The sequence below is a fragment of the Geotrypetes seraphini genome, chromosome 10, assembly GCF_902459505.1.
Source record: "Geotrypetes seraphini chromosome 10, aGeoSer1.1, whole genome shotgun sequence".
Classification (NCBI taxonomy): Eukaryota; Metazoa; Chordata; class Amphibia; order Gymnophiona; family Dermophiidae; genus Geotrypetes; species Geotrypetes seraphini.
The window spans coordinates 14,299,769-14,325,472 of NC_047093.1; the positions used below are offsets into that span (position 1 = coordinate 14,299,769).

Genomic DNA, 25,704 nt, shown 5'->3' on the forward strand with positions numbered 1-25,704 from the left:
AAATTAAATACGGAAATAAATTCCCAGCCTCTATTCCACCTACGCTGCTAGTTCTCCTTTCCTGTCAGAGCCATATGGGGGTCATATCATATCAGGAGACTGGCCATTCCCGAGCAGTTCCAACTGCTGGCAGAGGAAGCAGGAGGAGGAGGAAGCAGGTGACCCCTCCTTCTAGGTGGGGGGATGATGAAGGCAAATATGTCAAAGGGCTCGATGGGTCGAAGGTGATTATGTCAGCAGTTGTGGGGGATTAAAGGGGTTTCAAAATGTATTTATATCATGAGGTGGGAGCAGCAAGAGATAATGGTTACTGCAGATGGGCAGACTAGATGGGCCATTTGGCCTTTATCTGCCATCATGTTTCTATGTTTCAATAACCATAAAGATCTATGACATCACAATGCAGGTGTAAGCCTTAGCCTATAGGAAGAGGAGAAGCAAATGTTAAGAGCCTTAGCCAATAGGGAGAGAAGGAGATAGTGGATGCTGCGGATGGCCCATTTGGCCTTTGTCTGCCATCATGTTTCTATGTTTCAATAACCATAAAGATCTATGACATCACAATGCAGGTGTAAAGAGCCTTAGCCAATAGCGAGAGGAGATACAAATGTTAAGAGCCTTAGCCAATAGGGAGAGGAGGAGATAGCGGATGCTGCGGATGGGCCATTTGGCCTTTATCTGCCATCATGTTTCTATGTTTCAATAACCATAAAGATCTATGACATCACAATGCAGGTGTAAAGAGCCTTAGCCAATAGCGAGAGGAGATGCAAATGTTAAGAGCCTTAGCCAATAGGGAGAGGAGGAGATAGTGGATGCTGCGGATGGGCCATTTGGCCTTTATCTGCCATCATGTTTCTATATATTGATTCTTTAGTAGTTGAAATTAGATACACAGAAAGGTTTGTTGAAGCAAATTAATTTTGAAGCATCTGCAGAATTAAGTGTACAATATGCTGTTTTCTTTGGATTGAGCCCTACAACTTACCCCTGCCCTGGTTCAATTGTGTTTCCAAATAGAAAACCTTTGAGAATCACTTAAAAGTTGCATGCACGTCCCCACTATTGCCAGGGTCAGGCTGCTCTGACTCCAGGTGACTCTGCGCTACACAAGAACCCAAAACCTCTGGAGATTATTCAGTTCCAGGTGTGAGAGGGACCTGGTAATGGCGGTAACACGAGAATCCTGCTAAAGATTAGTAGGCGGATCTCAGCTCAGTGGAAAGGATTATTTGTTTAACTGAGTAGCCTTTGACCAACAGTTCTTGCTATCATCGTTGCGAGATAAGATTCCTGTTAGCAGGAACGTGTTGCAGCAGTGCACATTCTCCCCATCGAAACACATCTGGTTTTCTGTTGTGTGTCCTGGAATGTCTCCCCCCCCCCCAAGGCAGGAAAACCTTCTTTCAAGCCGTGTGAGAGGGTAATGAGGGACAGAACCCGGCAGAACAGAAAACTGAGCAGCTAGAATGTATGCTATATATTGCAATAAACACTGTGCTTACTGCTGCTTAAAAGGGTTTAGCGAGGGGCGTGCCGAGGGGGTCCTGTGGCAAGTTTCAAATGTGCACACTACCCACAAGCTAAAAAATATTTCTTTTGGACTCAGAGGGCATGTCTGGGGCTGGAGAGTGGGCATTTTTGGGCTGATCAGCACATCGGCGTTGCCACGTGCTAAGCGTGCTCAGGATTACCGCATGAACCCATACCACCTACAAAATAGGTGGCGGTAGGGGGCTCAAGTGCTATTATTTTTAATGGCAGTGCAGTAACGGCAACTAAAGGCCATTAATTCGGAAAATGGAAAATCCGCCGTTCTCCAGTTGCAGTAGAAATGGCCTTAACACATGGGAAAGACACACGTAAGGGAGCACTAAGGCCATTCTCTGCCGCAGCCTTGTAAAAAGACCCCAAAGGATTTATCTTATGCTGTACAGACAAATTATTACTGAATGTGCCTGTCAGCCTTACATTACTGTGACATGGCCTAACCAGAGTATCAGCAAAGGACTCTGGGATATTATATTAATCTGACTCTGGGCATGTTAGTGCAGATAGACTGAATTAAACCCCCCCCCTGCACAAAATCCATATATCTTGAGTATCCAAGCTCTGAGGCTCCAGGATTTGCCTACTTTTCTGTATAAATGATTAGCATATGTAGCAAAATCCACACCTACATTGCAGGCATGGATGCCTACATCTGCTCTAGAACCTGCTGTAAAAGCCTGCAGCAAGATAAGAGCATAAGAATAGCCTTACTGGGTCAGACCAATGGTCCATCAAGCCCAGTAGCCCATTCTGACGGTGGCCAATCCAGGTCACTAGTACCTGGCCAAAACCCAAGGTGTAGCAATATTCCATGCTACCGATACAGGGCAAGCAGTGGTTTCCTCCGTGTCTTTTTCAATAACAGACTATGGACTTTTCCTCCAGCAACTTGTCCAAACCTTTCTTAAAACCAGCTGCGCTATCCGCTCATACCACAACTTCTGGCAACGCGTTCCAGAGCTTAACTATTCTCTGAGTGAAAAAATAGTTTCTCCTATTGGTTTTAAAAGTATTTCCCTGCAATTTCATCGAGTGTCCCTCTAGTCTTTGTAATTTTGGACGGAGTGAAAAATCGATCCACTTGTACCCGTTCTACTCCACTCAGGATTTAGTAGACTTCAGTCCTATCTCCCCTCCGCCGTCTCTTTTCCAAGTTGAAGAGCCCTAACCGTTTTACTCTTTCTTCATACGAGAGGAGTTCCATCCCCTTTACCATCTTAGTCGCTCTTCTTTGAACCTTTTCCAGCGCCACTATATCTTTCTAACAAATGTGCATAAATCATAGGATTGAATAATTTATACATGTAATTTTGATCTCTCCCAGAGTATACATGCACACTTCAATAGAATTGTGCTTTGTTTGTACACCTGTTTTTAGCACCGATAACCAGAATCCGTACAAAATTACTCCCTATATCTCTAAATATATATTTTCCTTTTTTCCCTTCTGCTTACCCTCCCAGTACTAACCCCACACAGGGTGTTAGACAGTTCAGCTGACAGTCGGTTTCCTATCCTGACTGGTTATTAATCTGGATGTGCTTGCATATAAACAGTAATTAAAGCAGCTGCTTCTCCAAAACCCATTTTATTCTGTTGATAAGCAGATGGTGTTAGAATTGCATGTTGTCATTCAGCTGCCAGACAGAGACTGAATGATTCAGTCACTTTCCAAACTGCACATACTTGTTCATGAGATCAACAGAGAAAAACACAGGGTGCGCGAGATCCTCTTACGAATTCGAGGTCTACCAAAATAGAGGGGAGCGAGGAGTCAGTGGTTAACTACCAAGAAAGTACAGCTAGAGCTATTATTGCCATTATCAGGGGCTCATAGATCTGGCTGCAGGGACCGTGTTTTATTGATTTTATCTGCTGTGTTGATGTGTATTTGTTAAATGTACTTGTTTAGTCGTTTTTGGTGTGCTCGTGTCAAATGTGCATTGTTTTTATATTGAGATTGTAACTTATCTCCTCCTCTCCCTATTGGCTAAGGCTCTATATACCTTCACTATGAGGTCATAGAGCAGGGGTGTCAAACTGAATTACATTAAGAGGCCAAAATCCAAAACACAGGCTAAGTCGCGGGCCATAGAAACATAGAGTGTGACGGCAGAAAAGGGCCGGCGGCCCAACAAGTCTGCCCACTCAAGAATCCTCCCTCCTCGAGAATCCATTTTTTAAGCATTCCTCTGGAGCGACCCCACTTGAAGTCGAGTGTGGTACTGGCCTCAACTACCTGATGTGGAAGACCATTCCATCGATCAATTACCCTTTCGGTGAAGAAGTATTTCCTGGTGTCCCCATGAAATCTTCCCCCCCTGAAGATTTCATGGGGACACCATGAACCCTCTTGTCGCCATGGAACCCATAGGATAAAAGATTTCTTCCTCCACCCAATCTCCGCCCCAGACTCCACCCCCATAATAGTACTAATTATAACACCATTTTTCACATAATGGTTAACCACAAAATTAAACTACACAAAGCACAGTTATGTTTCTCAACATTCGTTCCTACCAGAACACAGATAACCCCTATGCAAATACGGGACCAAAAATTAAAGGTACTAATATATAAAAAAAGAAACCCTAAGATTCAAGACTCTACATGCAGTACAACCCCCAGAGAAAAAGAAACAAATATATTTCTTCCTGAGCAGTGCAAAAGATAGACAGCAAATGCTCAAAATTGACACAATTCAAACAATAAATTGAAAATAAACCTCATTCCCCCTATCTTTGTTGTTTCCCTCTCTCCATGCTGTGCCTCCCTCCGGCGGGTGTCTTACCTTCTGGCCACCTTCCACCTGCTTGTTTTATGCGGCCCGTGGTCCGATGCCCCCCGGTATTATCTTGTGGCCAGCTCCCTCCTCCTCACAGCCGCAGTGTGCACGAAGCCGCGTGCAGTGGCTCCTCGTGCATCCTGTGCCTGAACTGGAAGCCTTCTCTCTGATGTCACAACATCAGAGGGAATGCTTCTGAATGAGGCGCAGGACGCGCGAGGAGCCGCTGCACACAACTTCGTGCACTCTGCGGCTGTGAGGAGGAGAGAACCGGACACAAGATAACACTGGGGGCATCGGACTGTGGGCCACATAAAACGACCAGGCGAGTCAGATACAGCCTGCAGGCTTTGATTTTGACACCTGTGTCATAGAGCTTTATGATTATAGAAACATAGAAACCTGATGGCAGATAAAGGCCAAATGGCCCATCCGCAGCATCCATTATCTCCTCCTCTCCCTATTGGCTAAGGCTCTTAACATTTGCATCTCCTCTTCCTATAGGCTAAGGCTCTTTACACCTGCATTGTGAGGTCATAGAGCCTTATGATTATAGAAACATAGAAACCTGATGGCAGATAAAGGCCAAATGGCCCATCCGCAGCATCCACTATCTCCTCCTCTCCCTATTGGCTGAGGCTCTTAACATTTGCATCTCCTCTTCCTATTGGCTAATGCACTTTACACCTGCATTGTGAGGTCATAGAGCATTATGGTTATAGAAACGTAGAAACCTGATGGCAGATAAAGGCCAAATGGCCCATCCAGTCTGCCCATCTGCAGCATCCACTATCTCCTCCCCTCCCTGAGAAATCCCACATGCCTGTCCCATACTTTCATGAATTCAGACACAGTCATTGTCTCCACCACCTGCACTGGAAGGCTATTCCGCACATCCAGCGCCTTTCCGTATAAAAGTATTTCTTTAGATTGCTCCTGAACCTATAACCTCTTAATTACTGGTGCCAATCTCACGTGTGCAAGTGCCACAATCCTAAGTGAAAAAGAAAAGAAAGCATGTGTACTCAGATTAGACTCGTGACTACATTTCTTGCGTTAGCTAGATCAAGGCTTCTCAAGCCAGCCAGGCAGGTTTTTCAGGATATCCAGAATAAATATGCATGGGATAGAGTTGTACGCACAACTACTTTGGTATGTAAATTTATCTCATGCATATTCATTGTGGAGATCCCAAAAACCCCGGAGTCAGTGGCGTAGTGAGAGTGAGAGGCGCCCCTCCCCATCCCTCATCTCTTCCACCTGATCTTGCCCGTTGAAGTTGATGCTCGCAGCAGTCAACGACATGTTCCTCGTGACCCCCGCCAACAGGGTCGCAGAGATCAGATGGTTGACCGCCGCGAACAACAACTTCAAATAGAGGAATGGGGGAAGAGAAGGGGGAAGGCGCCCCATGTCACCCAGGGCGGACCGCCCCCTTCGTCACCCCCCACCCCTCTTACAATGCCACTGTCTGGAGTGCCCTGAGTTCTGGGTTGAGAGGCCCTGAGCTCAGTGAATTACTTGGACTTTATGCAGTGTTGGGCTCATGTCATATGAACATATGCAACTCATGTCTTTCTGGGAAAATAATACAGAACATCTGTTAAGTTAAAAAAAACATTTCATATCTGGTCCAAATCAGTGAATTCTTTCCAGAGCAGGTAATGAGCGTTCTGCACGGCTTTCAGCTGTACTGGACAGGGCCCAAAGCGAAAGTTCTTCAGAAAGTTTAATAATCGGCTCTAAAGACAGGATGAACACTTGTCAGAAGTCAACCAGTTTGGAGGTGGTTCCTTGTTTATTGAAAGCTGCTAATCTATACCATTACTAATGACTGGGGAGTCAATGCAGAGCAGTTTACGTGAGCTTCTGTAAAGGTGTTACAATACAGAGTTCACGTTTTAAATGGTTTTCAATACAGACACAATTATACCATATATACTCTAATATAAACCGGGATTTTGGGGCCAAAAAATTGGCCCAAAAATGGGGGTCCCAGTTTATATTGGGATCATCTCCCAGTGACTACCCAAAACCCTCCCGGACTTCTTGTAGGCCTGCCTTAGGCTAGGACAGGAGGAATCCCTCCCGTCTCCTGCCCCGACCGACACTAACAATTACCACCCTCCCTTCTTCTCTCCTTTGCATACCTAGTTCCCTGGTGGTCCAGCGTGTATGCGCTGAAATCCTCTTTTTAAAGGTAATAGCCGGGGCGCACCCGGGTCGGCACGCAGGATCGAGCTTTTCAAGCTCCTAGCCGGCCCTGCACCGCTCATTGATAGGCTACCACAAGAACCGTGAATCCCGTGAGAACTTGCAGCAGCCTATCAATGAGCGGTGCAGGGCCGGAAAAGCTCGCTCCTGCGTACCGGCCCGGGTGCGCCGCTGGCTACTACCTTTACAAAGGAGGGAAAAGGTATGCGAGGGAGGAAAGGAGGGAGGGTGGTAATTATTAGTGTCGGTCGGGGCAGGAGACAAGAGGGATCTCTCCTGTACCGGCCTAGCACTAGGTGGTTTAAGTTAAGGGGAAGGGTTCATCTGCTGGCTGGGCAGAGGGGAGTACGGGACAATCAAGCCATTATGACATCACTGTTGAGGTTGGCTCTTTTTAGGGAGAAGAGGGTACAGGGAAGGAAGGTGGGACAGTGTTCAGAGCCTGGCAGGGAGGAGGGCTGAGTGCAAAACCTTGCAGGGGAAGATGTGATGAGGGAACACTGGGTGCAGATCCTGGCAGGGCATGGAACTTGAATATTAAGCCCCCGACTTATATTCGAGTCAAATATTTTATTTTATTTTTCCTTTTGAGTGGGGGGAATGGGGGTGTCGACTTATATTCGAGTATATACGGTAATCATACTACGTATAGACACATAGTATCATATATTGTGTTCTTTACTACATCCTTGTTCATCCTACTGGTTGGCGCACCTGTATCGACTTGCTCTATGTTCATCTTGGATGTACAAACTTCCTGATAATTCTAGTTATTTGTGCTTTGTTTCTCAGGCTTTTGGGTGAGCTTGGCCTGTCCTCGACAAGCAAAAGAATTGAGCAGTTCCGTTTTCACTAGTGATGTCAATAAAAGACTTTGCATTGCAGGAAGCAAAAGCTTTACAGAGAGAGGTTGAACCTGACCGACCCCGATGTGCAGGCCGCACAGCTGAATCTACAGGCAAACTGGCTGCGGTTCCACCAGGAGATCAGCCGTTCTGGACTGTACCCTAGAGACAGCGCTACAGTTCCCAAACTTCTGGAAGATATCAGCAGCTTTAACACCATCAATGCTGGTAAGAGCTAAATAATGCATCAAACATTAGGGACAGGCTGTCGCTTGCAATGGCAGGTAGGGCTGCCACACGCCCGGATTTGGGACTGTCCGGGTTTTGAAAAGCTCTGTCGGGCAGGGAGGACGTCCCCGCATGTGTGGATGACATGCGCCCGAGTGTAACATCAAACGTAGCGCGCGGACGTGCTCCCTGACCGATAAGTGCAGGCAGTGGGGGTGGGGCTAGGGCGGGGTTGGGGGGGCAGGATATGGGCGGGGATGAGCGGAACTAGGTGGGCCTAGGGGGCAGAGCTAGGGGGTCCTGATTTTCCAAAAGGAAAATCTGGTAACCCTACCTTTTGAGGACCCGTCCAAGGGTCTGGACGGCTTTTCAAAAGCTTTTCTCCACATTGTGTCGGGTAGGAGGGCGTCCGTGGATGCGTGCGTGCCTATGATGTCATGTTGCATCTGCGCATGTGCGGATGCCCTCCTACCTGAAGAGAGCAGTAAGTGAGGGGCGTGGCTGGGCGGGACTGGGGCGTGATGGGGCGGGGATGGGTGGAATTGGGGGCGGGTTTAGGGATCTGGATTTTCCAAACGGAAAATCTGGTATCCCTAACGACATGGGAAATGTTAACAACATATCCGATGTCTTTGCATGTCGTTAACTAAAAGAAGACGAGAAAATAAAAACGCAGTTTGGGTTTTTGTTTGGTTTGCCAATGTGTGCGCACTTTAAAAAAAAAAAAAAAAAAAAAGTTGCACACAATATGCAAAGGGGTTGCCTTATCCTGAAAGTGCGTCCATCCAGTGGCGTAGCGAGGGTGAATGGCGCCCCTTCCCCGCGCTCTTCTCCAACCCCTGCTCCTTCCCGACACCCCATTTCGCTTGCTCACCCCCTTCCCTTCCCCGTGCGTCATTAATTTTCCTGGTGCAAGCAGCATCGCCAACTTGCTGCCCGCGTCGTGTTGGCTTTCCCTCTGATGTCACTTCTTAGGCGTGGGACCCGGTAGTGACGTCAGAGAGAGCCGACACCGATGCGGACAGCGAGTCTGTGATGCCGCTCGCGCCAGTAAAATTAAAGATTACCAATTAGTAGAAAGCAGGGCTTTAAATCACTTAAAATGGCTTCCGCTAACTCAACAATAAACACCTACTAACTTTAAGAAGGCTTCTTAAAGTTAGTAAGTAAAATTAAAGAGGTACGAGGGAAGGAAAGGGGGGCGCACGTGCGAGGTAGAAGGATCAGGAAGGAGGATGCATGCAGGCGCCCCCACCAAGATGGCGCATGGGGCAACATACTGCACCCATCAAACCATTGTGCGTGTGTGAACCACTGAGCAGGAAATAAGTTTGCGATCTTTCCAAAAGAATACGCCCTCTTTGCAAGCAGTATTCGCCCTTGAAAAAGCAGCTACTCAGGGCCTGATTCTCAAATCTGCACCATGATTTAGGCAGCCGTAGGCGCCCTACCGTTGACCAACTTAATTGGTTTATTTGGTGATAAACGGCACAGTCATTGACCGCATCATTTAAAACCAAATAAAAAGTAATTAAAAAAAAAAAATGTAGGTGCCTGCAGGCCCTCCTAGTCCCATCTATAGAGGTGCCTACTTCAAAAGTGGGCGTGGTTTGCACCAGAAGTGGATGTAGATGCGATTCTTGTCCCAGGTAGAAGCCGTGAATGGAGGCCTGCGAAACCCGGGCCTGCATTTCCAGCGCCTGCTTTTGATACGACCGTGATTCTGCATACACAACATAAAACCAGTATTTGTAGACCGTAATGCACCGTGACGTTCGATGCGGTTAACAGGGGTTAACTAGAGGATCGTACATAAGAGGAGAGGGTACACTGACAAGTAACCTAGGCGTGTAAATAACAAAGGATCGTGGCAGGTCTGAGTCAAGGCGATATAAGGAGAGCTCAAGAAATAGACAGAGTTTGGATCTCGGTACAGAAATAGATATGGTGCAGGAGGAATGAGTCCGTAGCTAGAGCTTTTCTTCGTCTTGAGGTAAACGGGAGAAACCTGAAGAGGACACGGGATTTAGTGTTCTACTAGGAATTTGTTGAACAAGTATGTTTTTAATCCTCGCCTGAAAAGTATGTATCACAAAGACAAATCCATAATGGGCTGTAGGCAGGGCAGGATTAACCAATAGGCTAAGTAGGCACGTGCCTAGGGCCCGAAATGGTCAGGGGGGCCCGATGAAGGAAGGCATCAACATTGTTTTTTCCAAACGGCGATGGGCCCCTCCAGCATCAATCGGCAACGCGGGCCCCCCCGATTGGCAATGCAGGCCCCACCCCGATTGGCAATGCAGCCCCTCCAATTGACGGAAAGTAAGATAAGCAAGCAACACGGGTAAGAAAGGCAACGGGAACTGTAATTGTGCAAGCGGTGCTGCTTGGCCAAAGCTTCCCTCTGACGCAGCTTCCTGTTTCCGCCTGGGCGCATTGTGGGGTGGGGCGGGGCGGGGGGTCCAGTGTACTTGTGTGCCTAGGGGCCCTCGACGAATTAATCCTGCCCTGGCTATAGGGAGCTGCTTAATATGATAGTAGTTTTGTCATGAAGGCTTTTTTTAGGTTTTCCTAGCAGGGAGGGGTAGGCGAAGATGGATTTGGAGAGCAAAAGGCAGGTTGGGGAGGGGGATAAACTCAAATATTTCAGTCACGTAATTTGGTAGGAGACCATAGAAAGCCTTGTACATGAAGCAACCTAGTTTGAATATAGATCGGGCCTCGATCGGGAGCCAGTGTAGTTGCGTGTAGTAAGGCGTGATGTGGTCACTTTTCCGTAGGCCAAAGATAAGGCGCACCGCTGTGCGCTGAATCGTCTGGAGTCTGTTGAAGTGTTTTTTGGGGGCATGAGATGTAGATGAGGTTCCAGTAGTCTTGCATGCTGAGGATCAGGGCTTGGCATGGGATTTGGAAGGGAAGGGTGTCAAAGTAGGAACGGATTGATCGCCGCCATTTGCAGAATCCGGCCCTCAATGGCTTTGCTTCCAAGATGACAAAATGGCCAAAAGAAAATGAATAAGCCTAACCCCGCTGATTGCTCGGGCTTATTCTTATCCTATATTTAGGAAATTATTAATAATAATAATAATAACAACTTTATTTTTGTATACCGCAGTACCACAAACAGTTCAGAGCGGTTTACAATGCAATAATCAAGAATGTTGATCTTCAAGTTTTTTAATGATTTTATCATGCCACGTTTGTAAATTTTTCTTCACAATTAGGTTGTATTTTAATGGAAATATTAATACTTAAGTTGCAGTTTAACCATGATATATAATTCTGCCCATAGAAATGTGTATACGATTGTATTTTTTCTACTGTTGTGAACCACTTAGAACTAATGGCAGAGCGGTATACAAAAAATAAAATTATTATTATTATTATCAAACATTTGCACAGGTTCAAAATGCTGTTTCAATTTAAGGTTAACTCAAAGTCCAAAACATATTAGACACCCAAAAACCAAAGATACTTTAAACCTTCAATTCTTTAGCAAGGACTCAAAGTCCTCAACTTTCTGTCACCATTCCCCATCCCACAAGCAAATAATAAAAGAACATTAACCCTCTGTTGCCACAGGTATCTTAGGTAGATTGTGATCCCACCTGGACAGTTAGGGGAAAATACTTAGAGTACCTGAAAGTACAATCCGTCTCGATGGTCTTGCGAAGGGCTTTAATAATAATAATAATAACTTTATTCTTTTATACCGCCATTACCAAAAGTTCTAGGCGGTTTACAATAAAAAGAGCTGGACAATCAGCGAAATACAATAATAAAAAAAAATTATATATATATAGGTCTCTGAAAAGTTCTCAGCCCAACCAACAAAGTTGGAGCACTCTCCATTGAGGAAAAGCTCTATAGCCACATTTCATTTACTGAGACATAGATAGGATAATTCGTCTGTCATTAATGCTTATGCTCTAATACCTAATTTTAATCAGACCTTATGTATAGAACGAAATCTTCTTTACCTTCTCTTCTAGGCTTATCCATGCTTTCATGATTATTCTTTATTACCCACAAGATAAATTTTCCCTAAATGTTTCTTTATTTTCTTTAACCCTTTCAGGACCAAGGGACATATTTGTCCCATAACTTTAAAATCCTATCAATTTTGATTGGGATAGTCTACAGTTCTAAATTTGATATGTACGGATTCCATAGGATACTGCCTTTATGTAAACAAACTGGTTCCGACATTCATTCATTAGCGTCGTTGCCAGATTGACGAGAAGATTCACTTGCCACACTGTCCATAAGCCAGAAGTCTGATTTTTTTAAATAAAAATAATGATATTTCACAAAAAAAATCAATTTTTTGGCATCTGCAAGCCCTTTTTACCATAAAAATGTCGTCAAAACCACAAAAATTGGCCTACGATCCTTATGGTCCTGAAAGGGTTAAAGATTGTACTTCATCCCCCTCTCCTTTTGTATCGGTAGTTATTTGTACGTAGACACTGTGATGCTTATTTGTATAAAATTGTTTTATTTTTGTCTCCTATTTTTAAATTGTCATACGCCTTGAAGTACTTGACATCGCGTGTACAACAAATTTTTAATAAACTTGAAACTTACTCCATTCTAATGATTCTTATGATACTTGTACGAGAGGCCGCTGAAATGTTCTCAGCTCAACCAGCAAAGTAGGGGCAGTCTCCTGTAGTGGCTTTTGGAGCCGGTAGGCACCTCTAGAGGTGCGGTTCCTATGCCTTTTGTATAGTTGCCATGAGGGGCTTTAAATTTAACATTAATCGCCATGTCAAACAGCATTTCCAAATCTTATGTGCATTAAGGGCCTTAAATGGTTTAGTAGAAGGACCTCTTTGCCTGAGATGCCTATGTAAATGTGGGGAGGGGGGTCAGGGATTCATTGCACCTCTGGGTGACACCATTGACAGCAGCATGGTTTAGGGTGCCGTGTAAATGAAAAGTCAGTGAGCTGTTCTTCTGTTGCAGATTATAGCCAAGATGAAAAGGCTCTGATGGGGACATGCGACTGTAGCCAGAGTAAGTATAACTTCCCTCTGCTATCATGTTTTAGGGTTGTCAGAAGTCCGGATTTACCCGGACATGTCTTCTTTTCAGAGGACTGTCTGGATTTTGAAAAGCTGGTAAAATTGGGGCCAGTGTCTATACTAGAGGTCTGCACGGGAGCGGGGTTCCCGCGGGAATCCCCCCTAATCCCATGGGGACCCCCCTCTAGCCAACGGGACTCCCACAGTGATGGAAGGCTTAGGAAGCAGGGTTCGTCCATATAATATAATGGACACGTCAGCCTTAGTAAAAGAGGGGGTTTATAAGTGAATTACCTGAACAGAAAACCAAAAAAGGGTTCCACCAAAGAGATTCCACAAGGAAAACAGCAGCGCAAACACAAAAGAAGCTGTGGAATTGATGATCCTGTCAGAAGTAATTGCTGCTTTTTATGGGGACGGGCGGGGATGGAGGTAATTCCTTGCGGGGATGGGTGGGGACGGAGAGGATCCTGGCGGGGATGGGTGGGGACGGAGAGGATCCTGGCGGGGATGGGTGGGGACGGAGAGGATCCTGATGGGGACGGGTGGGGACGGAGAGGACCCTTGTGGGGATGGGTGGGATTTCTGTCCCCATGCAACTCTCTAGTCTGTACTCATTTAAAAAAAAAAAAGATCATGCCAGGACCCCCGTGTCAGGATGCACTAGGAAGGGGAAGGCCAGCCAATTTGAAGAGGCACGCCTACCAGCAGAAGGGAGTGGGCATCCCTCCTACCAGCTTTCATTAGAAAGGGGGGGAATGTCAGGGATTTTAGGTTAGCAGTAGCCTAGACAGGAGTGAGTGGGCATCCCTCCTGCCGATCTTGAAAACAAAAGTACGGGGGCTCGGGGAGATGGGGGAGCATGGACGGGGGGGGGGATGGGTGGGCAGGAGGGATATTTTAAAATATGGTTGTCGTGGGCTTTCATAGCCTTACTTTCCTGTCAGTGCCTGAATCAATCAGCGTACAGGCACTGACAGGAAAGTGAGACTATGACAGCTCAGACCCTGGCGTAGGATTTCCCCAGACTTGTCCTTCTTTTGAGTACATGTCCTGGGGGTCTGGACGGCTTTTCAAAAACTCGGCACTATGTCCGGGTTTTGAAAAGCTTTCCTTCGGGCAGCGGGGCATCCACGCATGCGCCGATATGCTGCCCAACAAGAAGAGGCAGCGGGGGGTCAGGGCTGGGGCGGGATCAGTGACGGGATCGGGGCGGAATGGGGGCGTGACGGGGCAGGGATGGGTGGGACGGGGTGGGCCTAGGGGTGGGTCTAGGGAGTCCGGATCTTCCAGACGGAAAATCGGGTAACCCTACCCTGGCGGTGAAGTTTGCATGGGAAACAACACATTTCCCTGTTGTGCATTAGACGGTGTGCTCATTAGAATACTAATGAGCTCATTGTAATGCATTAGCATAGGATTCTTGGTGGCTGTTACAGACAATCGGTAGCAGCCATGGAGAACCCTTTAGTGCATTGTAAGGAGAGTTTCTTTGCAAGTAAGACTGAAGTATTAGAAAATTGTCAATTCTATATTGCTGGTATTCACTAACCTTCAGCTTATATAATGCTAACCAACCCTGCATACATTTACCCTTTTCCTGTCGTGTGTCCCGGATGACGGGACATTCCAAAAAATATCATTGCCATCATGTGTCCCATGGCATGGGACATACAGTACACCTTCTACCTATCATTTGTCCCATCTATTGGGCCGTTTCGTTTACAATAGCCGTAAATGATAATGGTGAATAATACAAAACTTTGCTAAAATAATTACGATTGGAACCAGCGTAACGTAAAATTTATTACGATAGGAAAAGGTTAAAATCCTAAGTAGCAACATTCTAGTGCTCAGATTGTGATGTCATAATGCCTCATTCCACCAATGCCTAATCTCCATCCTCATCTGCACAAGCCTCAAACACTTTAAAACCATTAAATGGCAACATTCTAGAGCTGAGATTGTGATGTCATAATGCCTCATTCCACCAATGCCTAATCTCCATCCTCATCTGCACAAGCCTCAAACACTTTAAAACCATTAAATGGCAACATTCTAGAGCTGAGATTGTGATGTCATAATGCCTCATTCCACCAATGCCTAAGCTCCGCCCTCATCTGCACAAGCCTCAAACACTGTAGAATTCTAAGTAGTAACATTCTAGAGCTGAGATTGTGATGTCATAATGCCTCATTCCACCAATGCCTAAGCTCCGCCCTCATCTGCACAAGCCTCAAACACTGTAGAATTCTAAGTAGTAACATTCTAGAGCTGAGATTGTGATGTCATAATGCCTCATTCCACCAATGCCTAAGCTCCGCCCTCATCTGCACAATCCTCAAACACTTTGAAATCCTAAATAGCAACATTCTAGAGCTCAGATTGTGATGTCATAATGCCTCATTCCACCAATGCCTAAGCTCCGCCTTCATCTGCACAAGCCTCAAACACTGTAGAATTCTAAGTAGTAACATTCTAGAGCTGAGATTGTGATGTCATAATGCCTCATTCCACCAATGCCTAAGCTCCGTCCTCGTCTGCACAAGGCTCGAACACTAACAGTTTCCTATCGTGTGTCCCGGATGACGGGACATTCCAAAAATATTATTGCCATCGTATGTCCCATGCCATGGGACATACAGTACACGACAGGAACACAAAATATTTGAATTTACAGACTTATTTACATTATGTTTACAATAGCCGTAAATGATAACGGTGAATAATACAAAACTTTGCTAAAATAATTATAATTGGAACCAGCGTAACGTAAAATTTATTACGACAGGAGAAGGTTAATTAACGTGCCCGTGTTTTCACTGGGGCGGAGTTCTCTCTCTTCGGTGTCTGGCAATGTCACACTTCATCAGGCACCAGGAAATATCAGGAACACAGGCTCCTTTGTTTGCCTCACCTTTGGATAATGTCAACAATGAAACCTATAGATGGTCCATTGTAATTTTTTATAACTAAAAGAACAACAGAAGAAGGAGGCTAGCCTTGGAAATAGAACGGTACAAAAAAAGAGAGGCAAGAGAGATATCAGTACCAACCAACCAACCAACAACCATTTATTCCAACCAATAAAAGTCCTTGAACTCAAAAAGATCAAATAAGGTCCCCAAAGTGGAATATTCATATTCTTTGGATCCCCTTCTACTAAAGAGGGTTAAGCCCTAATATGCGCTTAGGCAGTGGCGTGGCAAGGGTGAGAGATGCCTGGGGTGGTGGCGCCCCTCCCCCACCCTCCCTCTCCTTCCCTGATCCCGCCTGCCGCGCACATCCCCCCTTCCCTTCCCCCGTACCTCTAGTTGAAGTTGTCGGTTGCGGCGGTCAACAGCGTGCTCCTCGCAACCCCGTCGTCGATTCCTATGCGCGGCACCCGGAAGCAAAATCAGCAGGAGAGCCAACGGGGTCGTGAAGAGCACGTTCTCAACCGCCACAAACAACTTCTTCAACTAGAGCTATGGGGGAAGGGAAGGGGGAAATCCCAAAAAAAGCAAATGCAATAAAGGGTGTTCAAATAAATATCCAACAATCAAAACACACCTAAGAACATAAGCAGTGCCTCCGCCGGGTCAAACCATAGGTCCATCCTGCCCAGCAGTCCGCTCCCGCGGCGGCCCAAACAGGTCACGACCTGTCTGAATCACTAGAAGGGGCCCCCTTGCCACCTTGGTTTCCCATTGAGTCCTATCTTCCCATCGAAGTCCTAACCCTTCGGTCTTGCACATGCACGACCTGGTTGGGTTTCTATACTTATTTCCTGGTTAGCTTTCTATACCTGTGTTACATCCCAGTACCTCTCTCAGTATCCCACGATCCCTTTATCCCTCAGGAATCCGTCCAATCCCTGTTTGAATCCCTGTACCGTACTCTGCCTGATCACTTCCTCCGGTAGCGCATTCCAGGTGTCCACGACCCTTTGGGTGAAAAAAAAACTTCCTTGCATTTGTTTTGAAAGAACTTACTTGACTGTAGGAGTGGGCCTCAGAGACATGAATGTCAGACAGTAGACTGCTAAATGAGTTTGCAAGTCTATGTCTCAATCATCGGCCCAGACCAAGTCATTAATCGAATTTTTGCTTCTTTAGGTGCCGCTAGGCGTGATTCTATAAATGGCACCTACCTTATAATTTGCGCTCTTCAACGCCTACATACTTGCCGCCATTTATAGAATCAGGACCTTAGTGTGTGAAAAACAGGTTATCGGAAAACGTGTCATGACTTTTTGCGATATTATGCCTGTTTGTACGAGATAAGTGCGTGGTAAGCATTTTTCAAAAAATAATTTTTTTCAGAGGGGGCAGAGGATGGGTAGAGATTAGGGGGGGGGGCAAAATCAAAACTTTAAAACGTCCAAAATCCTGCCTAAGTCGGTACTTGGACGTCCTAATAGTGCTGATCATCTGAACGTGCAGCAGCACTTCTAGTCTAGTCTAGTCTAATCTTCAGTTTATATACCGGGTCATCTTGTGGAAGAGCTCGACTCGGTTCACAAATAGTTAAAATCTTTCATTTTGGGGCTCAAAAGGAAATTTGGTTGATGATGGTAATAGTTGGAATATCTTGAATTGTATATTTGTATAATGATTTTATTACAATGTTATAATTGGAAATACATTTTGGGGAGAAGGGAAGGGGTAGGAAGGGGGAAGGTGGGAAAGGTATGGGGGGGTATGGTATTATGAATAGGTAATATGGAAAATATATTTTGGAGGAATGGTAAAATTTTTTATGGAATATTTGAATTTAATTTTCTGCAAACATCTGAAAACCTGGCTTTTCTCAAAAAATGTAAGTCTCCCTCCAACTTAGGAATCAAGGAAACTCTTATATCTTGGCATCCCAAGTCTTCTAAATTTTCTTCACACTTCTACCTCTAACCCTCTATTGTAGTTCCTTCCTATTTCTCCTACTGTAAACCGCGTCGAGCTCTACGAACGTGGAGATGATACGGTATACAAACCTAAGGATTAGATTAGATTAGATTAGATAGCGGATGCTGCGGATGGGCAGACTGGATAGGCCCTTAGTCCTTTATCTGCCATCATGTTTCTCTTTTTCTATAACCATAAAGCTCTATGACATCACAATGCAGGTGGAAAGAGCCTTAGCCTATGGGAAGAGGAGATGCAAATGTTAAGAGCCTTAGCCAATAGGGAGAGGAGGAGATAGCACTTCTACCTCTGACCCTCTGTTGTAGTTCCTTCCTATTTCTCCTACTGTAAACCGCGTCGAGCTCTACGAACGTGGAGATGATGCGGTATACAAACCTAAGGATTAGATTAGATTAGATTAATTGTAAAGAATATTTAATGTATTATTGTATATTTATTTAATTCCTTCAATAAAATGTTTTAAAATAAAATCAGGTAACATATAATGTGAACATGAGAAGAAGGTGTTAAAACACTTCTAAGCTGCTGTGCGCCCAGAGCGCAAAGGGGCATGTCGGGAGGTGTGTTATGGGTGGGAATCGTGCGGGCTTACACCTGGACGTACTGCAGTGATAATCAAAGTTTTCCTAGCGGGAACTTAGACGCCGGCAGTTAGACCTGTTTTTAGTTGCGACTAAGTGCCCCAAAGCTGCCCAAACTGACCAGCTGACTACTGGAGGGATTAAGGCATGATCCCCCCTGTACTCCCCCAGTGGTCACTGACCCACTCTGACCACCCAGAGCTGGAGGAAAAGAAACAGCATATCGAGGGCTTACCATCAGCCGATCGCGGCGGCAGAGGAATCGCCATCAGCTGATGGCGATTCCTCTGCCGCGATCAGACAAGGTAGTTGGGTATGTCTACAAAACTTGCTTTTGTGTGTTTTTCATGGGGATGTTTTTATTTTTGAAAATAGCAAAAAAAAAAAAAAAAAGACAGACATCCTAAGGACCAAAACTTATACCTAGGTTAATTTCAAAAGTAAAAGGTCAGCTTTGAAAATGGACATTTTTTTCTCCTGGGTTTGTGGACGTCCAACCTCCAGCTAGCGCGTTCGCATTGTGGTATGCTAATTGGCTAATGCGAAGTTAAGCTTGAAGTGCTTAAGGCCAGATTCTACAAACGGAGCCGAAAATTTGGTGCTGATAAAAACGGCTCTCAATGCTATTTTATAAAAGGCACTCCTGGATAGGTTTGCCAGATTTCCTCTTTAAAAAAACACAGGACACCTGGCTCCGCCCTGTTCTGCCCCCAGCCCCACCCCAGCTGAACATCCTTTTTTTATATAGTTTTCAAAATAATTTTCAAGTGTACAACACTTGTACAGAAAGATTAAGCAGGTAATTTCAGTTTGTATATCAAAGTAAACAATACAATATGTTAATCTGTCTCAAGGCCTCAAATTTGGAGATCCAAGATTATTCCAGAATGATTATTAAAACACAAAGAATTATCAATCCTATCAGGAAATACAGTTTCGCTAATAAGTGAGGGAATCTTGACACTCTTAGATAACAGATGTTACACCTTTCTCAAGACGTTTAAGAGCTATAAAGCTGGTCAGCTGTGAAGGTTCTAGGAATACATATTTTAAGGACTGATATCTAATCACACACTTGCAGGGAAACCTCAAATTAAAAAACACCTCCAATCTGTTACTCCTGGTCTCAAAATCAAAAATTGACGTCTCCTTTTTTGGGTCTCTCTCAAGACCCAAAAATTTGGGAAATATTTGGATTTTGTATCCCCCCCAATTCCTTAGATCTGTTCTTAAAGAATATTTTTAAAACCCAGTCTTTATCCGGCAGAAGAGCTACCATCAGTAATAGTGTGGCCGGAACATCCTGTCTCCTTCCCCGAGGTCTGGAGGCCCTCTGCGCATGACATCATCACATCGACATCCACGCCTGCAGCACGGGGTCTTCCACAACTTGGACGGCCGGGTTTTGGAAATCCTTCTTGCCACCCAGACAGTCCTCTAAAAAGAGGATATGTCCGTGTTTTCCCGGACTCTGGTAACCCTTAGCACTTTAAGGAATAGTATTGTGGTCTGTAAATGTAACCTGGGCATTATTTCTGCGGTCATCTGGGCTTTTTGTTCTGATAGGAGCCTAACATTTTAATGTATCGTGCATTTAAGGCATGGAACAGAATCTTCTTAGGATAAATATTTTAGGCCTGTAGGAATATATTTTTCCATTGCCCACTCTCTGCTTTATTCTCTCCTTCAAGTTGTGAAGCCCAGCGGGGTCCACCTGAAACTGGTTCTGCGGTTCCAAGACTTTGGAAAGGCTATGTTCAAACCCATGAGGTAAGGGAACATGCAAGAGAGTTTCCCTAATCGGCAGTCACTTCCCTCCAATGTGCAAGGTTATAGTAATTTGAAATGGAGGATGAACAAATCACTTGACACCTACTAGGCCTGAATATAACTCACCTTTGGGCCTAAGACAAGCTTTTATAAAGCTCCACTGCAGAGCAGCGTACGCTACATGCCAGACCAACCATAGGAATAGAATGTGCGGTATGGCATTTAGCTTATGCTGCTCAGCAGCGCAGCTTTGCAAAAAGACCATAAGTTTGGAAAGGCAAGTACCGGTAATTAACTTCAAAAGAACATAAGAATATTTATATATCACTTATAGTGTAAGTGGTTTACATTCAGGTACTCCAGCATTTTAACCTGTCTGTCCTGGTGGGCTCACACTCTATATAATGTACCTGGAGCAATTGGGGATTAAGTGAATTGTCCAGGGTCACAAGGAGCAGCTTGGGATTTGAACCCACAACCACAGGGTGCTGAGGCTGTAGCTCTAACCACTGCGCTACATACTCCCCATTGGTCCTGTCGTCACGGAGGCCAATCCAAGTCAGAAGTACCTGACAAAAACCCAAATAGTAGCAGCGTTCCATACAGAATCTCAAAGAATAGCAAGATTCCGGAATCCCAGAGAGTAACAAGATTGTAGAACCCCAAAGAGTAGCAACATTCCACATAGAATCTCAAAGAACAGCAAGATTCCGGAATCCCAGAGAGTAACAAGATTCTAGAATCCCAAAGAGTAGCAACATTCCATACAGAATCTCAAAGAATAGCAAGATTCTGGAATCCCAGAGAGTAACAAGATTGTAGAACCCCCAAAGAGTAGCAACATTCCACATAGAATCTCAAAGAACAGCAAGATTCCGGAATTCCAGAGAGTAACAAGATTCTAGAATACCAATCCAGGGCAAGCATTTGCTCCTCCCATGTCTGTCTCAACAGCAGACTGTTGACTTTTCCTCCAGGAAGCTGTCCAAACTCCAGTTCTAATTCAAAAGAGATCATAAACTGTGTTCCAGGAGTAGGTTAGAGGAGCTGAGTAAAAGAGCCATCTACAGATATGATAACAGAAGCGTAATTTACTGATGACCCGACATGACCGCATTTTGGCAAGTGCTTGCATCAGGGTCCTTGATTCTCTGTGAGTAAGCTCAATGTGTTTACACGAACACTAGGCTTCTCACACAATGGTGACTATAAAAATGTGGGCTTAGCAAAGCAGAGTCTTGGTTGAATGAACTTATTTTGTGAGGAGCAGAGTTTGCGTAAACAATTGGACCTTATTCTATAAACAGCGCCGTAAGTTAGTCAGTGGTATTTAATGTAACCCCTCCCCCTTTTACTAAACCGCGATAGCGGTTATTAGCGCAGGGAGCCACGCTGCTTCCGACGCGCATAGAGTTCCTATGAGCTAACGCAGTTTAATAGATGAGGGGACCAGTCTGAATAACAATACAAAAATAAATAACATTCACCTAAAATTCTTCAAAAGCAAATACATAATGCAAAAGATTTCATAAAAAAGCTTCGGTGAATAAAGTTGCCTTTAACACGGTCTTAAATTTCTTAATACTCTAAGCGGTCCTGTCAAATTATTCCAAAAAAGTGCTCCAGCCACAGTAGTCATTGAAGCCCTTATTTTTTGCATAGTGAACACTACTAATGATGCCCAACCGCCATCTAAATTAATTGTTTTAATTGGTGGTAATCAGTGTGGTAATTGATCGCGTTGTTTAAAACCAATTAAAAAATATCATTGTAAAAAAAATGTGGACACCTGTAGGAACCTGCGAAAAAGGACGCCAGAATCGCATCTACAGAGGCACCTAAGATTAAAGTGGGCATGATGTACGCCGGAAATGAACTAGGTGCCTCTGTAGACACGATTCTCATCAAACGTAGGTTCCAGTAATATAGGTCCGTAAAACCCTGGCCTACCTTACCTACACCTATGTAAGCTGCGATTCTCTTAATGGTGGCTACCCGTGATTGGCACTCAGCCAGCGCCGTTTCTGGAGGCGCCGTTAACAGAATCCGGGCCATTGAGATTATTCTCTTAGAGAATCAAGGATCCTGATGCAAGCACTTGCCAAAACAGAGCCGTGTCAGGTCATCACTAGGTAAACTATTAATCCAATATGGCTCCAGTGACATCCCTATCTCCTTGGCCATCTTTCCTTTCCTTTCCTTCCTTGCCCATTCAAACCTACAATCAATGGCCTCTTCCTCCCCAATCTGCAACAACTCTCTTTCGCCAACTTCCGTAAAAGAATGTATTAGCCCGTCCAGTTTGGTTAGTAGTCTTGCTACTGTACTATCATAGCATCTGGTCAATCTCCAGTCATATTGCTCCCACAGCCTCCCTCTATTTGTCCCACGTCTGACCTCTCACACTGTTAAATTATATTCTTCTCATCTCTGTCAGCTTCTGACTTGGTATTCTTTTCAGACAGAAACGAGAGGAGGAGACTCCAGAAGATGTTTTCTATTTTGTTGACTTTCAAAGACACAATGCCGAGATTGCGGCCTTTCATCTGGACAGGTATGTGTTGTAGAATGATTTTCTTCAATCCTCTCCTGGAGGCGCACCAAGCCGGTTGAGCTTTCAAGACTACCACAATTGCATGAAAATCTAGCTGCAAGACTGATTTTTGGTCTCTCTAAATTTGATCAGGCATCTTCCCTTATGAAATGTTTACACTGAAATGTGAACTGAATTTAAAATAGCAAGCATTGAGGGGCATTTTTGATAGGACATCTAAGTTTAATTTGAATGTTTTTGAAAAAAACATCCAGAAATCCAGTACAGAAAATACCCATTTCAAAACAGCCAGACGTCTATCTTTTATTTTTGAAAATGACCTATGAAGAGGTTTTGGTCCTTAGTACATCTATTTTTTTTTTTTTTTTGCCATTTTCAAAAATAAAAACGTCCACATGAAAAACGCACAAAAGCAAGTTTTGCAGACGTATCCAAATGCCTTGTCTGATTGTACAGGGGAATCCCCATCAGCTTAGTCGGTTTCAGGGATTCCTGCAGGCTCAGCTGATGGGGGTTCCCCTTGCCAGGATCAGCTGAACTGGCAGGAAGTGTCCTCTGTCCCTCCCTCCCTCACAGGCATTGATCCCCTCCAGTACACCTCCAAACTAACCAAATAAAAAAAAGGAGCTGCCGAGCCCTTCACCCCTCCTTCCAACATCCCCCGACTCCCGACATCCTCTAGCATCCTTGGACACACACTCCCCCCCCCAACATCCCTGGACACCCCTCACCTGAAATCCCTCCCATATCCCCTAACATTCCTGGACCCCCCAACATTCCTGGACACCCCCCCTCAACATCCCCCAACACTCCTATACCTTCAAATGACAAATGGCAGGAGGGAGCCCACTCCCTCTTGCCTATAGGGCCGTGTGCTCAGAACGACAGGCCTTTCTCCTCTCAATGCATCTTGGGCACTGGGACAGAGAGGGATAATCCCTCATTTCTATTATATTACTATTGTAAACCACTTAATACTTATGTGCTAGCGAGTAATGCCAAGTTCATTAGGTAGTCAGCACTTCATGGCATACAAAGAGACATACACAAGGTAATGCTTATTATAGTAATTTAATCATTATAGAAATTGCATAGCAGTAATATACAAAACACAAACGAATTAGAACAAATTCACCATGATTGTAGCAACACCGCCCCTCACAACCAAGAAATCCCCCTTTTCAGGCAGCCGATGCACTGGGTCAGTCAAGGGACTCTCCCTTTTCTGCACACAGATGGATTCCAAGTAAAGTCCCTCGCTTGCTCCTTTTATAATCTTTGGCTATGTACCTAACTATCATGCTTCACTCTCTGCTTCTGCAGTAAACATCAGGTTTGAACATTCATCAAGCCAAGATAAGATTCCAGCCTACACTCTAAACCAAGATAAGATTCCAGCCTCCACTAGCCTCCACCCCCCTTAATGAATTATCCTAAGATTCACTGCTTGTCACGTACACCAAATTCCACAAGCCAGCTTCTGGAAAATGGCTGCACATAGCGGTATATCAAAAATGATAAATCAAATCAAATTAGTGTCTAGCAAAAACCCAAATAGTAGCAACATTCCAAACAGATTCCCAAAGAATAGCAATATTCCGGAATCCCAAATCCTGTAGTAGCAACATTCCATGCTACCAATTCAGAGCAAGCAGTGGCTTCCCCATGTCTGTATTTTAGAGGATGAGTGTGTTTACAATGTGATATACATGAATTCATATACCTTCTTCAGTGTGAGAAGGTGGTTTCTCCTGTGTTTATTGCAGCTAAATATAGACCAGAATATAGACCAAAAATTAATTGCCGATGGCTGGCTATGGTGCTGGTATTGAATTTCCAGTGTTGCCAGTGATCTCCCAGGGTCTGAATATGAGCCTGAGAGAGTCTATCTGTAGTTTATTTCTATAACTATTCCTGTCTCTTGCCAAGGTAGGCACATATGTTTCTCATGGCTTCTTGTCTCCTTAAATTAATGTTCAGTGTTTTGCATTATTCTTCTATGCAGGATCCTGGATTTTCGACGAGTGCCCCCAGTGGCTGGGAGGAAGATTAACATTACCCAGGAAATCCTAGAAGTGACAGAGAATGAGGTCTTACAAAGTGTTTTCTTCATCTCGCCAGGTAAAATAGAAAGTCCCATACCCCCGGAAAGGAAAATTTACCAATCTGACCCTGACTTTCACTTCTTTAAACTTGCAGAGGGCAAAGGTGATAGAATGTCAAGCAAAGCCATTACATAGAAACATGGAATGTGATGGCAGATAAAGACCATTATGGCCTATCCAGTCTGCCCGTGAACATGATATATTAGGGGGAGAGAAGGGAAGGAGAGATGCTGGACTATGAGGGGAAGGGGCAAAGCCTTGAGTTGCTCCTGGGGTAGGGTGGTGTGGCAGGGCACGTGAATGAAGGTTCATAGGGTACCAGATACCATTGGGCCAGTCCTGAATATAATTCTGCTGGGCAGATGCATAATAATGCAACGCATGATCAAATGATCTATATAAAGGATTATCTCCCCCTTTCCTGGTTCCCTTCCTCCACTACTTGTGGTGGGTTATCATGCATCCATTTGTTAACTGTGAGAGGAGTATATTTTATTTATGTATTTGTTTGATTCCACTGCATATATGAGAAAATGTGGTTTAGATCAATATAATACAATATAAATCCCATCAAAAAAGCCTATGTATCCCTCTCTCCATCCCACATATCTCAATTATATGTCTACCTAACTAAGAAAGTTATGAGCCATTCTTAAATTTCACAAAACCCTTCTTGTTCTGCCACTAGGGGAACCTCTTGCAATACATGGTAATTCTTCCTGACCCTGGGCAGCCAAAGGACTAATAAACTGACATTTAGATGGCGGTACAGAGTTTACCAAGAGCAAAATAAAAATAACTAGGATTATGTAATTCATGTCATCCTTTTCCAACTGGCATGTTTTGCAGCACGCAGGGCTGATTTATAGATGTTCTTCACCCTTGTCTCCTACAGCAAACAATGTGTGTTTCTTTGCCAAGTGTCCGTACATGTGTAAGACAGAGTATGCTGTGTGTGGGAATCCTCACTTCCTGGAAGGAGCTCTCGTTGCCTTCTTGCCGTCTCTTAAACTTGCGCCAAGAGTGTCGGTGCCCAACCCCTGGATTCGCTCGTACACCTTCACAGGAAAAGAGGAGTAAGTGGATAAATGAGGGTGCAGCTGGTTTGTCTGCATTACTCCTAATTGCAACCTTTTCTTT

At 44.7% G+C, this 25,704-nt stretch overlaps 1 protein-coding gene across 1 annotated transcript in view; it reads left to right on the top strand.

Annotated features, from left to right (window-relative positions):
* FAM20A (FAM20A golgi associated secretory pathway pseudokinase) overlaps positions 1-25,704 on the top strand; it is a 77,248-nt gene that overhangs the window by 32,362 nt on the left and 19,182 nt on the right. Inside the window, exons 2-7 of the mRNA XM_033962421.1 lie at positions 7,436-7,623; positions 12,592-12,642; positions 19,827-19,905; positions 22,367-22,459; positions 24,465-24,580; positions 25,460-25,640. Of these exons, the coding sequence (XP_033818312.1) occupies positions 7,436-7,623; positions 12,592-12,642; positions 19,827-19,905; positions 22,367-22,459; positions 24,465-24,580; positions 25,460-25,640 (708 nt within the window). The remainder of the gene's footprint in view (positions 1-7,435; positions 7,624-12,591; positions 12,643-19,826; positions 19,906-22,366; positions 22,460-24,464; positions 24,581-25,459; positions 25,641-25,704) is intronic.